We start from the raw sequence: 16295 nt of genomic DNA on the forward strand, positions 1-16295 counted from the left end.
CACTCTATAAACCTTCCAACAGGCTGCTTGTGAATTTGTTAGATGTCTAATTAACACTTTCAAAAACGAGCAACCATTTGTTAAATTTTAGTCGCCACTTCTAATCGATTGTTTTTACCTGCGCAAGGCAGGTGTAGTGACTTTACGAAATCCACGATTTTACAAGCTGTTGGTTATTAGCTTTCTATCGCTCAAGGAGAAAAACAAACAAACACGTACCACGGAATGCATTAACACGAACAACTATCAACTTAATTGCGCTAGAACAGTTGAAAATATACCCTCCCCACTAGTCTTCGCTATCCTCCCGCGGGAGAGAAGGTGTGATGAAGATCCACTAATAAGTTAAGTACTAAACTATAACGCAACATTTTACTGTTTAGAAGAAAGCACACAAATGTCTTATATGTCAAAGAGTGCGCTACCACTTTCTATGCTGGAATGCAAAGAAAAGATGGCCGCCACTATTGCAGTTATACGTATATTCAATACTGGGAGGAAGAGACGTTTTTCTGAGATATACCAACTTCCTATTTTGACCTTTCAACTTAGTACCGTAAGACACTTCTGTGGCCATTGATCATCTATTACTCAATCACTTGAAACACTATAGAAGGACATTAAGAACTGTGTGTTGAAAACAAGTAAGAGAAATTACTCCTCTCACCACTACGTATTCCTACAAAGTCACCCTGACCAGAATACAGTGTATTTTATATTTAAAGTCATATATTTGAGTCTTAAAGCTTATACAAACATTTTAGTGACTTAATAGTGAATACTCTGATAATATGCTATAAATAACTAGTGTGAAAGTTTATATTTATGTTATTTATCATAGCATCTACTCCAAATTTTATAAAGCTTATAACCAGAACAAAAAACGAGTAATTCTTAGCTTGTAGTGTAATAATTTTATTTGACGGATAGTGACAAGCTAAAACATAAAACTTAACGCTGCATAACCTGTATTGGAATTGTTGAGTTCTTCGAATAATGTATGTTGGGCCAACATGGCATAGTTGTTAGCGTGTCTGGAAATCCAAGAATTCATGATTCACATCCTGTTCCCACGAAAATACTCTCTACATTTTAGGGCTACAAGTGCGTTGTAAAAATGAAAGTCAAATTATAATATTTGGTCAGACATAAATAGTTCAAGAATTAGCTGTGGGAGCTCTTTTGCAGCTGTCTTTCTTTTAGTATATCACTTCTAACTGTTATGTTCAGAGCTGTAGATAACCTTTTTATAGTTTTGCGCGAAAATTCTAAAATTTATTACGATTTTAAAGTGTTTTGTTTGTTATTGTATTTGTATCCTAACGTCACCTTTGTTTACTCTTTCTATTTTTAACTGTTTTTATTTTACTTTAGATAAACAATGGTTATATTTATATTTCTTACTAATGAATCTTATCGTTTTTTTTTAAATTGGTCTTTAAATGTTAAATATATAATTTATACTTCGAACTATTTGATTTTAAATTTTCAAACACAGTGAATACTTACTGAAGTGTGATTTCTCAAAACGTATAATTAAACCTCCTGGTTTAGTTGTTGTTTGAACATAAACTGCTCATCTTCAATGATTTTTAGAACGAGTATTACTAAAGCTTGAACATTTTATCTTTTCATTAATAGATATTAAACATGAAGTAAACAAAGTTTCAGACACATTCACTTGCCTTTAGACATCACTGTGGTTAGACAATTAACAATAATTATATTTGAATACAAGAAATGAGAGGTAAGCTGTAAGAACACCGAGATGTTAAACATTCTTGTAAAATGATGAAGTAGTCAAAAGGTGACGTCACCTATAAATAAAAAAACGGAGGAATTGTTTATAGTCAGTGTTTTAATTGAAACGGAAAAACATTACGAACAGGATAAAGCATGCATTACATTTTATTCACACCCCTATGATAAAGAAAAATCCACTACACTATAGAAAGGTTATTATGTGCTTCATTGATATATGACTGTTAGAGAATTACGTGACGTAAATGAAAAATGCAGCTGATTATCAAATTAAATAATAACAAATACACGAGAATCAATACGTGAGAAATTTCTGACTTATCGTGTCTTTGCTGTCTAACATTCCACAAATAGCGTAAAGATATGAGAAGTCAAAAAACGCATTTTCTATATGATGTTTTATTTGTTTTTTAACAGAAACACGGGAATTTCAGGAACTAAACGTTTTAAGTTATTTACAAACGCGTTTATCAGAAATAAGAGAGTAGATTTAGAAGGAAACAAACGTTGGAATATTTTCGGAAAAATGTGTGAAATGGATAAAAACAACAGTGATATGAAGACCAATAAACATAGATTGAATGTTTATTCAACGTAAAACACTTCTCATTTTACAGAAAAATAAATCATATTTTTAACATGGTATTTCTCCCTCACTTCTCAAAGAAGTTATGGTTTTTTCGTTTCGTTTTAAATTATGATATGAAATGTCCTTGAATGGAAAAGTTTAGGTGTCATCGCTATACCCTTATTAAAATAATATTGTTTAGAAGTATATTATGTTTTTATTATTTACATTGCTGAGAATTTCTTCAAATTTTGCTTTACGTGAATCACTATAATGACACAATGATAGAAACCGGGTTTTGATAACCGCAGAACAGATAATACACTGTGTAGCTTTGTGCTAACCGTGGTAGGCAGAACAGATAATACACTGTGTAGCTTTGTGCTTAATTTGAAACAAACAAACTTTCAGTGAGTAACATATTGACTATTAAAACCTCTAAACAGGATCTAAAAAGCTATGCATTTAGATGTTAGTGAAATTCGATTATTATCTAGTTTAGGATATTGGTATGTACAGTGAAATATTTTTTGCGATCTTGACATCAGATGTTTTTGCACTTTCAAAAGTTTTTTATTTTGAGGTTAGCAGATTTAACACGTCCAAATCTTAATTGATTTAAAATTTTCTCAAATACAACAATTTAGATGATAGTAGTACACGGGGAGCAACAAATTACACTTTTTGTTTCATATTTTAACTCCCAAAACGCAGTACAAGAAAAAAACAACAAAAAAACAAACAAAGATATCATCAAGACTTAATAATGATTAAAAATTGTTTGGTAATAACTATAAATAGCTATAATAACTATAAATTTTCTGACTGAAAGTTTGTTTGTTTAGAGTTAAGCCCAAAATTTAAAAAAAATGGGCTATTCGTGTTCTGCCAACCACGAGTATCGAAATACAGGTTTCTAGCGTTGCAAGTCCAGAGCCAAGACGTTGTGCCACTAGAGAATTTGAGTGGAAGACTTCAATTGAAGTGATTGAAAATTGATACCCTAGAGGGAGGCATTAGCTAATGGCAACCACCACCAGGAGTGTTTATTTGACTGAATAGTAACATTTAACCATTACTATTTTGTTTTATGAAAGGCCTATGTTATTTGTTTAATTTTGCGTAAAGCTACTCAACAACTAGTTTTAGTCTTTAATTTTTGAAGTGGTTGACTAGAGCAGGAGTGGCAAAACCGCGGCTCTCGAGCCACATGTGGCTCGCAGAAATATTTTGACTGAGTTCCTTTTTGCATTACAATTAGGCCCGGCATGGCCAAGTGTGTTGAGGCGTTCGACTCGTAATCCGAGGGTCGCGGGTTCGAATCCCGGTCGCACCAAACATGCTCGCCCTTTCAGCCGTGGGGGCGTTTATGTGAAAGTCAATCCCACTATTCGTTGGTAAAAGTGTAGCCCAAGAGTTGGCGGTGGATGGTGATGACTAGCTGCCTTCCCTCTAGTCTTACACTGCTAAATTAGGGACAACTATGTGCGAAATTCAAAACAAACAAACAAGGCATCACAATTAAGCTTTATAATTATTTACTGGGTATAAACTGCAAGTTTAATGGATTAAAACGTAAATTTAATGTTCATGGTGAGTAAATATATTTCAGAATTTAAATCCTAATTTTAATGCTAGATTTGAGTCAGAGATTAAAGAAATTTCAGATCAGCAAGGATTACAGAGGAATTGTGCTGGAGAATCAGTAATTGTACATGCCGGTGCTGACAATGTTAGTGTTAGTAGGCGTGGCTAGCGATCGCGTGTTTGTGGCGTGTGTGGCTGTGTTGCTGGTAGTAAAATTAGCGGAGTGTTAGTGTGATATAGGGCGCTGTAGAGTTTGGTTGCGTTGCGCGTGTTGAAGTTTATTGTTTCTTTTTACTTCAGTGTTTTAGAAGTGTCTGTGAAAATGTTTTTAAATAAGAAGCGAAAGTATGAAGATAAAAACAGAAATTTCAAGCGATAGTGGAACAAAGATTTTGCATTCACCATTAAACGAGGTAAACCTATGTGTCTTATCTGCAATGTGTTATACAGTCATTACAGATCCAGTGACTTGAAACGCCAGTATAAAACAAATCACAAAAAATTTTCGTCTGAGTGTCCACCTAAAACAGAATTACGGAAAAACAAGTTAAAATCATCACTGCATAGCCAGCAGACACTGCCGACAACGTTCAGTAAGGAAATTGATAGAATGACTGTAGCTACTTTTGATATATTATGGAATATATTACTCGTGCTAAACGCCCATATTCTTAAAGTGAATTTGTTAAGAAAAATATAGCTAAAGTTGTTGCAGTGTTACATCCAAATAACACAAAACGTCAGCGACTAATAAGACAAACACTAGCTTCACGCCACATCACGAAGAAACGTATCTACCAGATCAGTGCTGATGTTGCAGACAAAATGCAAAATTATTTAAATAATTCCCTTGCATTCAGCTTAGTCCTTGACGAACCTGCAGACTTACAAGACAACCCACAACTGGTGGTATTTTTTTGTTATGTTTCTCTGGTGTAATTGTGAAAGAAGAAATATTGGACTTAGTGGCACGTGGTGGGCAAAGCACAGATAACCCATTGTGTAGCTTTGAGCTTAATTCAAAACAACAACAACAACCTTACCGTATTGAATACGCTCAATATAGTTAAAACTATAATCAGTCAGGATTTTGAAAACACTTGGTATATATATATATATGTGTGTGTGTGTGTGTGTGTGTGTGTACTTTGTGATTATTGAAACTAATACAAATTAACAGTTTAAAAACTACATACATTAATAAATATTATTACGTACATGTATTTCTTAATACTTATATAAAATTTATGCAACAAAATACACTTAAAACAATAAAAACGTGTGTGTAATATTTGTTCATGTCTTGCGGCTCTCAAACATCTGAAGTTTATCGTATGTGTCTCTTACGTTAAGCAAGTTTAGTCACCCCTGGACTAGAGGATACTCGCCACCTACCATATTATTGAATTGTGGGATTTGACCGTCGTTATCACGACGTACTTACGGTCTCAAAATTAAGAGCATTTTTAATTTTTGTTTTCAGAAACGATATGATTTATATAGAAAGGTGTTCGTGGAAAAAGTACGACTAATATAATAAATCAGAGCCTTGGCTTTGGTAAGTTATTGCACTATATTATTCTTTCGTAAGCGGTCAGTCATCATTCAGAAAATCAAATTTTTCCAAGTCGTTAACAACAACAATTTGTTCTTATTTTTAAATAGCATATTGAGCTACGTTGACAATGTTTATAAATAGGTAATATAAAAACGTATAGCATAAGGATATGTGTTTCATGAATAAAAAACAACAACACATTCTCAAATATATGTTATAATTTGACAATCAAGCCATTATCTGTTGTTACAAAATGTTTCAAGTATGTTTTAACTTCCAAATTTAACTTTTTTTTTTGTGGCCCGCCATGGCTAGGTGGATAGAACGCTCTATTTGCACTCTGAGGATCAAGGATTCTAATCTCCTTCACATCAAACATGCTCGCCCTTTCAGTCGTGGGGACGTCATAATGTCGTGGTCAGTTCCACTATTCGTTGGTAAAAAAGTAGTCCAAGAGTTGACGGTGGGTAGTGATGACTAGCTGCCTTCCCTCTAATCTTACGCTGCTAAATTAGAGACAGTTAGCGCAGATAGCCTTTGTATAGCGTTCCCCGCTGGTACAGCGGTAAGTCTTCGGATTTACAACGCTAAAATCAGGGATTCGATTCCCTTCGGTGGGCTCAGCAGATAGCCAAATGTAACTTTTCTATAAGAAAACACACACATTCTTCATGTAGCTTTGCGAAAAATTAAAAAACGAACAAACTGACGACTTTGTTATATATATATATATATATATTAATCACATTAAAGAGATATAATGATTATACTGTTAGGAATGAATAAACGGACGTTGTTATTAGAATATTAATTCTAATATTAGCAATTTTCTACAGCAATTATAACTCATATTTTATGTAAAGAGCACGTGAATAAAGTCAGCAATATGTTAGCTTTCTCAAATTCCTGTTCAAAAGCTGGCTAGTTTGTCAGAATCTTTCTTCTTTGGTACAGGTAGAATCAACTACTGAAAAGAAACATATCAGTAACAAAAACAGAACAAACACGTCGTGTGTTGAAGTATAAATATTTTAAAGCTTTTTAATTAATTTAAGTTTCAAGACAGGTGTGTGGTTTTGTTTTTTATTAACATTTATCTTTATTAACTTATTGTGACTTCAAATGGGAAAACTGTTGGCCTCAAAGAATGTTACTTCGTCGCCAGTTTCAGCACCTTCTTCCACAACGCGGCCTGGCATGGCCAAGCGCGTGAGGCGCGCGACTCGTAATCCGAGGGTCGCGGGTTCGCGCCCGCGTCGCGCTAAACATGCTCGCCCTCCCAGCCGTGGGGGCGTTATAATGTGACGGTCAATCCCACGTTTCGTTGGTAAAAGAGTAGCCCAAGAGTTGGCGGTGGGTGGTGATGACTAGTTGCCTTCCCTCTAGTCTTACACTGCTAAATTAGGGACGGCTAGCACAGATAGCCCTCGAGTAGCTTTGTGCGAAATTCCAAGACAATCTTCCACAACGAGTTATTTGTTTCGCTTTGTCGTCTTCTAATAGCTATCAGTGTGTCCACTTTATATTGTAGAATTGTCGGGAAATTGTCGTAAACCAACCATGTAGGTGCTCCACGGCGCCATGACTATCATCTACGAAGACGTTTCATTGGACTAACCAATGTTAGTCGTTCAAACAAAATACAGTGATTAATCTTTTGTACGTATGTGACTGGTTCGTTAAACTTAAACTGCGACCCGAATACACATCACGTATATGAATAGTGGATGAGATGCTCTTCTTCCTGTCCATAATGTAACACTGGATAAGTTACATACACAGTATTTAGATGGAATTATCCACCAGAGGTTGAGGAATGGGCCCGTTGAAAAGATGTTCAACAGTAACTATGCTTGTAGATTTAAGTCAGCCGGCTTTACCTGTAGATTATTTATACTATTTGGAAGATGTTTTTTTTTTTAATTATTTCAAAACTGTAATATAAAGTACTGACTTACGTTTGAACGAAATAATTTTGTTATTATTTTGCTTCTAGTTTAAAGTCTAATAGCTTAATTTGCTTAAAATAAGTAATAAAAGGTTTCTGCAAAATTCACTGAGACATTTAATTTTCTATTTTGCCCTATGTTTATATCCGAAATAATAATAGGTTGACAAATGGTAAGATCATAAATTCCCCCTTAAATCCATTTAAATAATATGAAAATGTTATGCGTAAAATAATAGATGCTGAAAGATATATCTGAAAATCAATCATAAAATGATATAAAATAAGTTGTATTATTTCACTTACGTAAATATTTGATTCCTGGTATTTCAATCCATTTTTCTTCTGTGGATTTTCATAGCTTAATATTTGTTATATGATGTACATATTTTACAAGTTAAAAAACAAAGATCTTATGAATTTAGTTTTTGTAAAAAGATTACACTAAATGAATATCGGAGAATTTGAATTTTTTTTTACGAATATTTTCCTCTCATCTTACCCTTGTGTAAAATTTAGTGAACATGACTTGAAGGTAAAAGCTGAAGAAAGTTTTGCTCTCTTTACGATTATTGAATCATGAAAAGATCACTGAATAAGGCTTAAAGTAACTGATGAGAGGCACTTATTCAGAGCAACTACAGAGATTTAAAGGAAACACTAGGTTCCGTCATTACTCAGAGCTTGTTGTATCAGTATTACATTCCGTCCTTTCTGAGAGCTAACTGTACAGGTATTAATTTTCGTCCTCTCTTAGAGATAACAATATAGATATTGTTTCGTCCTTTCTCGGAACTAACTGTACAGGTATTAACTTTCGTCCTCTCTTATAGCCAACTGCATACGTACTACGTTTCTCCCTCTAAGGGTGATCTGTATAAGTTTTAAGTTTCGCCCTCTCTCAAAGCTAGCTTATTTAGTTTGTTTTACTGTTTTCTCTACTTTGCTGGTTTGGTTTGTTTTGAATTTCGAACAAAGCTACACGAGGACTATCTGCGCTAGCCGTCCCCAATTTAGCAGTGTAAGGCTAGAGGAAAGGCAGCTAGTTATCACCACCCATCACCAACTCTCTGGCTACTCTTTTACCAATGAATAGTGGGATTGACTGTTACATTATAATGCCCCCTGGCTGAAATGGCGGGCATGTTTGATGTGATGGGGATACGAACCCGCGACCCTCAGATTACGAGTCGAGTGCCTTAACCACCTGGCCATACCGGGCAGAAGTTTCGCTCTCTCTCAAAGCTAGCTAATTCAGTTTGTTTTACTGCTGTTTCAACTCTGATGGATATACCAACTAAGTTTAAAAGTTGTAATAATCTACATCTCACCTATATCCCGATGAAAAACGTAAGAATACTCTTAAACTGCTAATAAAAATACAAACTAAAGAGCTCCGTGTATGAAGAACAAAAAAATTAGATAAAACAAAATGTCACACTTTAATGAATGGTACATTTCACGCATCATTTTTGTCAATTTTGCATTCACAAGTAATTTAAAAAAAATCAAAGAATCGTATAATATGACAAATGTATGGATAATTTTGCAATACAAAACGTAGACAAAAACGCCACCTGTGTCGTGTGTCCATAGAAGAGACTTTTTGTATTTGCTTGAATTTTGCAACAGTTAAACAATGACGTGACTGGCTATATCATTATGATTGTTTCTAGTTACTCTGTTCAAATCCATCAGTTTAGATCTTATTTTGATCGAATACCAATCACAGCTACATCATTTCTAGTAGAAAAAACTAACAATTATAACTGAAATACACATATACAAATAAAGATGCATAAATGTGTTTTTTTACAACAATATAAGGATTTTGGTATCTTATACAGGGACGTATCATTTAGAGTGGTAATGGGAGCGGATCCCTAATTAGGAAGGCAGCCCTTATCTAAGATAACAGGATTTAGTGTTTTAAGATTTTAAAAACTTATAATGTTATTACACCGACATGAAAGTATTTTTTTTCTGTCTCCTACTTTCAATCTAGTTCTTATAAAATACGAAAAACGACACTGGGGACACATCATAGCAATTGTGTCCCGTTCTTCCTCTCAGGAGGTACAGTATCATATAAAAACTGGTATGAGAATAAAAATGTAAGAGCACAATAATATGGAAGAAGTTACTCAATAAGTTATTTTAGACGTTGTTTTAAATAAAGAAACAACAACAAATAATATAAAGAATGTAATGTATGCCTTAGACACGTGTACGATTAAAGGTCCTTTTGTGTCATTTATTGTGAATAAATATATTGTATGGATGATAGTTAGAAGGTTCTATTGTGTCATTTAGTCTGAATAAATATATTTGAAGCTCATATGTAACATCACACTACTAAGAAATTTTTATATTAGTTATATGTTTCACGTGTTGATGGAGTTGTTGTTGTTGTGCACTTTTATGGTTTGTTTTTTAGTGTGTTCATAATTTTATGTACTTTTAGTGTTTACACCGCACATCCTAAAAAACTTACACTATCACGTTTGTTGTATTCCAGACCTGAGCTTCGGTCAGTTGACTCTCCAACCTTCTGGCAAGTCGCATAATTACTTTACCAATGATAATTTCATCATAACTTGTTTAGTAGGTGAGGGGAAAACAGCGACCGAGATGAAGTGGTTTGGGCCATCTGGAGATGACCTTGGTATCAGTGAAGGAAGGTAAGTGAATACAAATTTCATTTTACAATCTAAGTGAAATACATACAGGGTAGTATATTACAAATTGTTTTCTAAACCAGTTTTATAAACTAGTTGAAAGAATCCAATCAAAACTATTACTTAAAGATCATGTTGTAAAGGAGTGTTCAACAAGTTACAGTTTTCATGAACCAAATAATCACTGTATTGTGAAACAATGCAAGGAAGCGTTTTTGTAAATAAGATATTATCTAAAGAAATGTTTAATTCATCATAAAGGACATGTATACACAAACAACGTGCTTCTTTATTTGGTATAGTTATATTAATGTTTTTATACTCAATAAACAAAGACGAATTAATTGACTATCTTAGGATATAAACAAACAAACAAAAATACAACAATGATATTTTATAACTGGAACATTTGTTAGTTTCCTGAAGGCCACTAGTGGCACAATGGTATGTCTACGACTTTACAACGCAAAAAACCTGGAAAACTACTGGCAGTACATTAACTGGTAAAAAAACTAAATTTGTCTTATGATGTATCTTGATAACGTAAAAGTCAGTGAAAGTATACTTCGGGTTGAACTAATTATCTTTGAACTATTCTTTCAAATATAATTTAGAAACTATCTTAAAGGTAAAAAAAATCAATCTCAAGGAAAAGTAAAAATTCAAATGTTGCATTTTCTAAACTTTGTGGTCACCATAACCACGTTTTATAGTAGTTTTTTATTATTCTTGTAAGTTTTCCGCTAGTACAGCTGTAAGTCTATGGATTTACAATGCTAAAATTAGGGGTTTGATTCCGGTGCGCTCACTAGATAGCTCGATGTGACTTTGCTATAAGAAGACACATACGTCATTCTTGTGGTGGTTAGTTATTTAGTTGACGCTGCAAATTTATATTTGTAATATTTATCAATTTAACATTAACAAGGCTTATTCCAACTTATTTTTAACCATATTTACGCACACACACACACACGTGTACATACGTATTACTCAACTAATACAGTGGTAACACTGTTGAGGTTTGGTTTAATTTTTAATTTCGCGCAAAGCTATTCGAGAGCTATCTTCGCTAGCCGTCCCTAATTTAGCAGTGGAAGAAAAGAGGGATGGCAGCTCGTTATCACCACCCACCGCCGATTCTTGGGCTACTCTTTTACCAACGAATAGTGAGAATGACCGTCACATTATAACTCCCCCACGGCTAAAAAGGATGAGCATGTTTGATATTACAGGGATTCGAACCCGCGACCCTCAGATTATGAGTCAAGTGCCTTAACCACCTGGGAATGCCGGGCCATTTTAGAGCTAAATACGAACAAATTCAACCTGCTGAGGTAATTTAAAGTATTTATTCTAGTGTTCTAATAATCAAACGAACTTCAACATGTAATAATGTTGCACAATACTTAGGTCTCAGATTTATACTTAATAAATTTCAGCATTAAACACCATAAGCAAAAGAACATTAAGACTTGTCTAACATTTTTGTTTTTGTTTGAAGTTAAGCACAAAGTTACACAATGGGCTATCTGTGCTCTGTCTACCACGGGTATCGAAACCCGGTTTCTGGAGTTGTAAGCTCCCAGACGTACCGCTGTGCCACTGGTGGACGTTTTCTAAAATATCTTTCAAAAGCCTCAACGAATGATTCCTTATGTTATCAAATAAGTACAATTATAATTTTTTTTAGTAAGAATGACACATAAAATTAGCTACATTATTTGCCAAGTTGTTACTTTAGTTGTGACCTCTGTTCGCTTTTTTTTAAACCAGACTCCGTATAAAAACGTATTTCCAAACTTTTATTACACACTCAAGGCCCCCCACTAGTACAGCGGTATGTTTTCGGATTTACAACGCTCACATCAGGAGTTCGATTTCCCTCGGTGGGCTCAGCAGATAGCCCGATGTGGCTTTGCTGTAAGAAAACACATCTGAACACAAACTCAAGCGTGTAATATTTAGCAGTTTATTTTCTACACTGCTGTTATTTTAAGTTAAGTTAACAGTCAGAAGATTTATACAGTTAGAAATGCTTTAATCAAAGACGCAAGACAGTGATTTTATATTTTCCAACTAACTTTCTGTTGTTGTAAGGACTGTTACATTACCTAGTATAGTTTCGCTACGAATGATTAACTGGTTAGGTGTACAGTGTGACTCGGTCAGTACGTATACCACTGCTTCTATTTCTTATGTTTTAGTGTGCACTTTCTCCGAGTTATTACTTTTTTTAACTCTTGGCTCTGTACAGTGAGCAACACCCTGAAGTTTCGATTAATATATTGGGTTTTAATGCATCTCAACTATTAACGTTTCAATAGGAAGGCGACTCCAGAATAATGTGAAAAGAAGATATCTTAAGAATATCAAATACCTTAAAATATTGACATAACGTTTTATGACGTAGACGACCACATTCGTTCTTGCGCTACTTTAATTGAATAGAAGGATTTGACCGAAATACAAAGCGCGGCAACGGGACACAAATAAAAAATCTTTAGATTCACAGTGTGACACGCTAGGCCTCTCTCAGCTCAACTAACTAATGGGACATTATTGATCCATAAGTAAAGCAAGACGAGAATATTTTTATGAATGTTCATGGAAAATATGGTGTCTCACACTTAAGAAGTAACATGAGTTCTCCCATCTAGGTTACAAGGACTTACGAGGGCGCTGATGAACTATGCATAACAGTCATATGCAATAAAGAATTTCCCAGAATTGTGTAAGAATGAGTACGCATAAGTGTGTTGACATTACAATAGAATAAATTTAACTAGTTTTGGAAGAACCATTATATCATACTGCAGTTAAATGACAAGGATATAATTCATCATAACAAATGTATTATCGGTGGTGGCATTAAGCTGAAAGAGTACAGTAAAACAGTTATTTTATTATCTTCTTCACCAATCTTTAAAGTACCTATGATGGCGTTAAACGAGTGACCTTAGAGCTCATAATGGTAAGTAGTATACACATTCAATATTTACTTATACTGATAACTTTGAGCTTTTGACCAAAGCGTAATTGCTGTATAATTCCCTGCACTCATCCAACTATCATGTTTTACAATCGACAGGATTCATGTTGAAACTCAAGATAATGCTCTTGGACTGGTTGTAGAAAGGGTTAGAGAAGAAGAGGCTGGCAAATATACCTGTTCTGCTATCATCGATGACGAAGAGGTGACAACGTCGTTCAATCTCATAGTTCGTCGTAAGTCGATTAACATCTGTCTTAAGATAACATTGGCAGTTTCTTGAACAGTATAATTTTTTTACGACGAGTGCTGTTGCCCTATTCTAAATGATTATTTATACGTAAGTAGATGTCTAAAGCAATATAAAGATATAACCCTAATGCTTTCGAAAAGTGAACCTTTCTAAAGCGCTCGAAATATATTGTGTTTTCGTTTTATATTAAGATATTTTATATTAAGACTTTTTGAACCTACCTGTTTGTTTTTCTTACATCGTGAATATACATGTGTGTGTATCTGTTTTTTGTATTGAAATTTACAAAAACGTCTAATTCAAAATTGCAAGCCAATAAAAATTGTTCAAGCTAACATACTTTCAAAAATGCATAAAGTTCTATTAAGTTATCCAGTGGTCAAGCTGAGACGCTTTTATTATTCTTATAATGGATGACAGAAGATCCATTGCTGAGCATAATTTAATAGACAGCTCCATAGAACTGCCGAATTGAGAATATTTAGATCAATTCATGTTTTGTATGTTAGTGAAATAATATGCATGCGCATTTGCAAAGTTTCTGAAATGCAAATTATAGTACAATATGATATAACACGGCATGTTATTTCTTATAAGTATCCTTCACAATAGAGAAATTGTGGCTAAACGTGATTTTGAAGCTTAGAAAAAGCTTAATCTGAAGGGCCAAAAACACACTAAACACCAGAGTGTTTCTAATGATTCAAACGTAACTATCTTCCAGGCGAGAGTTAGGCACCCAGGAACTATTTAAGTTTGTCCCAACATTATAACTTGATAAGAATCGTCTGGAGGTTTGATCATGCCGCTAGTGATTCTTTCAGCTAAACCGTAGTCTAACACTTGTCTCTTTCTCTCTTCGTTCCTTCTTTCAGGGAGTTTCTTTAAAAATAAGAGATTGTTTGTTTGTTTTTGAATTTCGCACAAAGCTATTCGAGGACTGTCTGTGCTAGCCGTCCCTAATTTTGCAGTATAAGACTAGAGGGAAGGTAGCTAGTCATCACTACCCACTGCCAACTCTTGGGCTACTCTTTTACCAATGAATAGTGGGATCGGCCGTACATTATAACGCCCCCACGGCTGAAAGGGCGATCATGTTTGGTGTGACGAGGACTCAAACCCGCGACCCTCGGATTACGAGTCGAGTGCCTTAACCACCAGGCCATGCTGGGCCAAATAAAAAAAGAATTGTAAACAATTTGATTGATCTCGCTACTTACTGTGTTATAACCAGAACTACTAAGATTCTACATGTTCCGCTCATATTTCTAAATAACTTGTTTTGTTATTGTTGCATGCTTTATTTAGTAGCCAAAGGTAACAGTAAACGTTTTAATCACTAGCTTGGTGTTTAAGAGCTTATATTATCAAACAAATATATGGACAACATCATGAGATTTTCATCGTTAATAGTAGTCCTTACACCAAAGTATTCAGTGAAAGTCCAATTACCCCTCTTCCCCCCAAAAATAACATCTAAGTCACACCATTAAACATACACTAAGTAATAAAAATAATATTTTTGGCCCTATCATATTATAAGTTAAATATCCACATTTTAGAATTTGTAACGAGTCTAGCAAGTAATCTTTACTATTAGACAGTGTGTACGTGTGACGATCTTATTAAAGAGGTTCTGTTAGATATAGGTTGTTGTTGTTTTTCAGGTAAAATAATGCTTCAATCTACACTTTTCTACTTCTGTATCTCACTAATTTTATTTAAAGACTTAGTGTACTTCGTCAGTGATGTCGAGAAAACCCACTTGTAGAGAAATGTACGAGGGCTGTTCAAAAAATACGCGGACTGACGTCATAAAACAAAATGTACTTTATTTAGAAGTTACAGGTCTGAGACTCCTTCAAAGTACTCTCCTCCCCAACGCACACACGTGTCCCAACGGTGTTTCCACTTGTTGAAACAGTCCTGGTACGCTTCTTTTGTAATGTCCTCCAGCTCCTTCGTCGCATTTGCCTTAATCTCGGGAATCGTCTCAAATCTTCTTCCTTTCAAGGGTCTTTTGAGTTTGGGGAACAAGAAAAAATTGTAAGGAGCAAGGTCAGGTGAGTATGGGGGGTGGAGAAGAACAGTGAGAGAGTTTTTGGCCAAAAACTCACGAGTTCTGAGGGCTGAATTTCGCAGCAACGCAGTGCATCTTCAATTTTTCGGTCAAAATCTCGTAGCAAGATCCAACTGATATCCCACACTCTTCAGCAAGCTCCCTGACAGTCAGACGTCGATTTGCCCGCACCAGGATGTTGATTTTGCCGACGTGTGGGTCGTCAGTTGACGTGGAAGGACGTCCAGGACACTCATCATCTTCAATGGACTGTCGACCATCCTTAAAACGTTCATGTTGCTTGAAACATGCCGTACGCTTCATAGCAACATCACTGTAAGCCGTGTTAAGCATAGCAAAAGTTTCAGTCGCAGATTTTTCAAGTTTAACACAAAATTTCACAGCAAGTCGTTGCTCCTTCAGGTCATTCATTCTGAAATCCGCCGAACGAAAAAATCGCACTTCACTTAAAACCGCGTAGCTAATACACAAATGAAGATATCTGCAATCGGAAAATGGCGTCGTAATCAGTTGATCTGTGCGAACCTAGCGACACCAAGCGGATTCCCCTGAAACCAACTGGAGCCGCGCAATTCAAACAGTCCGCGTATTTTTTGAACAGCCCTCGGTGACCGAAGGAGGTCGAAACGTTGTTCACTCCTCTACGTAAAATATTTTCTCAACCCAAACGAGCCGTTTTTACATATATATTAGTGTACTTCAATTATCCATTAAACATAACATTATTGTGAACAGATACCACAAGCATAAAAACCGACCCTTTAATCACCACGTTGGATGTTATACGTGTATTTTTAATTTTAACAGCATAAGATAAAAGTTATTGTAAAAAACAAAACAAAACTGGCTTTAACAAAAACACTTTAAATA

The 16295-nt window shown here is 34.9% G+C and overlaps 1 protein-coding gene across 2 annotated transcripts in view; it reads left to right on the forward strand.

Annotated features, from left to right (window-relative positions):
- Positions 1 to 16295, forward strand: part of LOC143240861 (limbic system-associated membrane protein-like) — an 89308-nt gene that overhangs the window by 48801 nt on the left and 24212 nt on the right. For both annotated transcript variants that reach the window (XM_076484063.1, XM_076484064.1), the window contains 2 exons: positions 9941 to 10103; positions 13192 to 13328. In XM_076484063.1, the coding sequence (XP_076340178.1) occupies positions 9941 to 10103; positions 13192 to 13328 (300 nt within the window). The remainder of the gene's footprint in view (positions 1 to 9940; positions 10104 to 13191; positions 13329 to 16295) is intronic.

This window comes from Tachypleus tridentatus, chromosome 13, assembly GCF_004210375.1.
Source record: "Tachypleus tridentatus isolate NWPU-2018 chromosome 13, ASM421037v1, whole genome shotgun sequence".
NCBI classification, from domain to species: domain Eukaryota; kingdom Metazoa; phylum Arthropoda; class Merostomata; order Xiphosura; family Limulidae; genus Tachypleus; species Tachypleus tridentatus.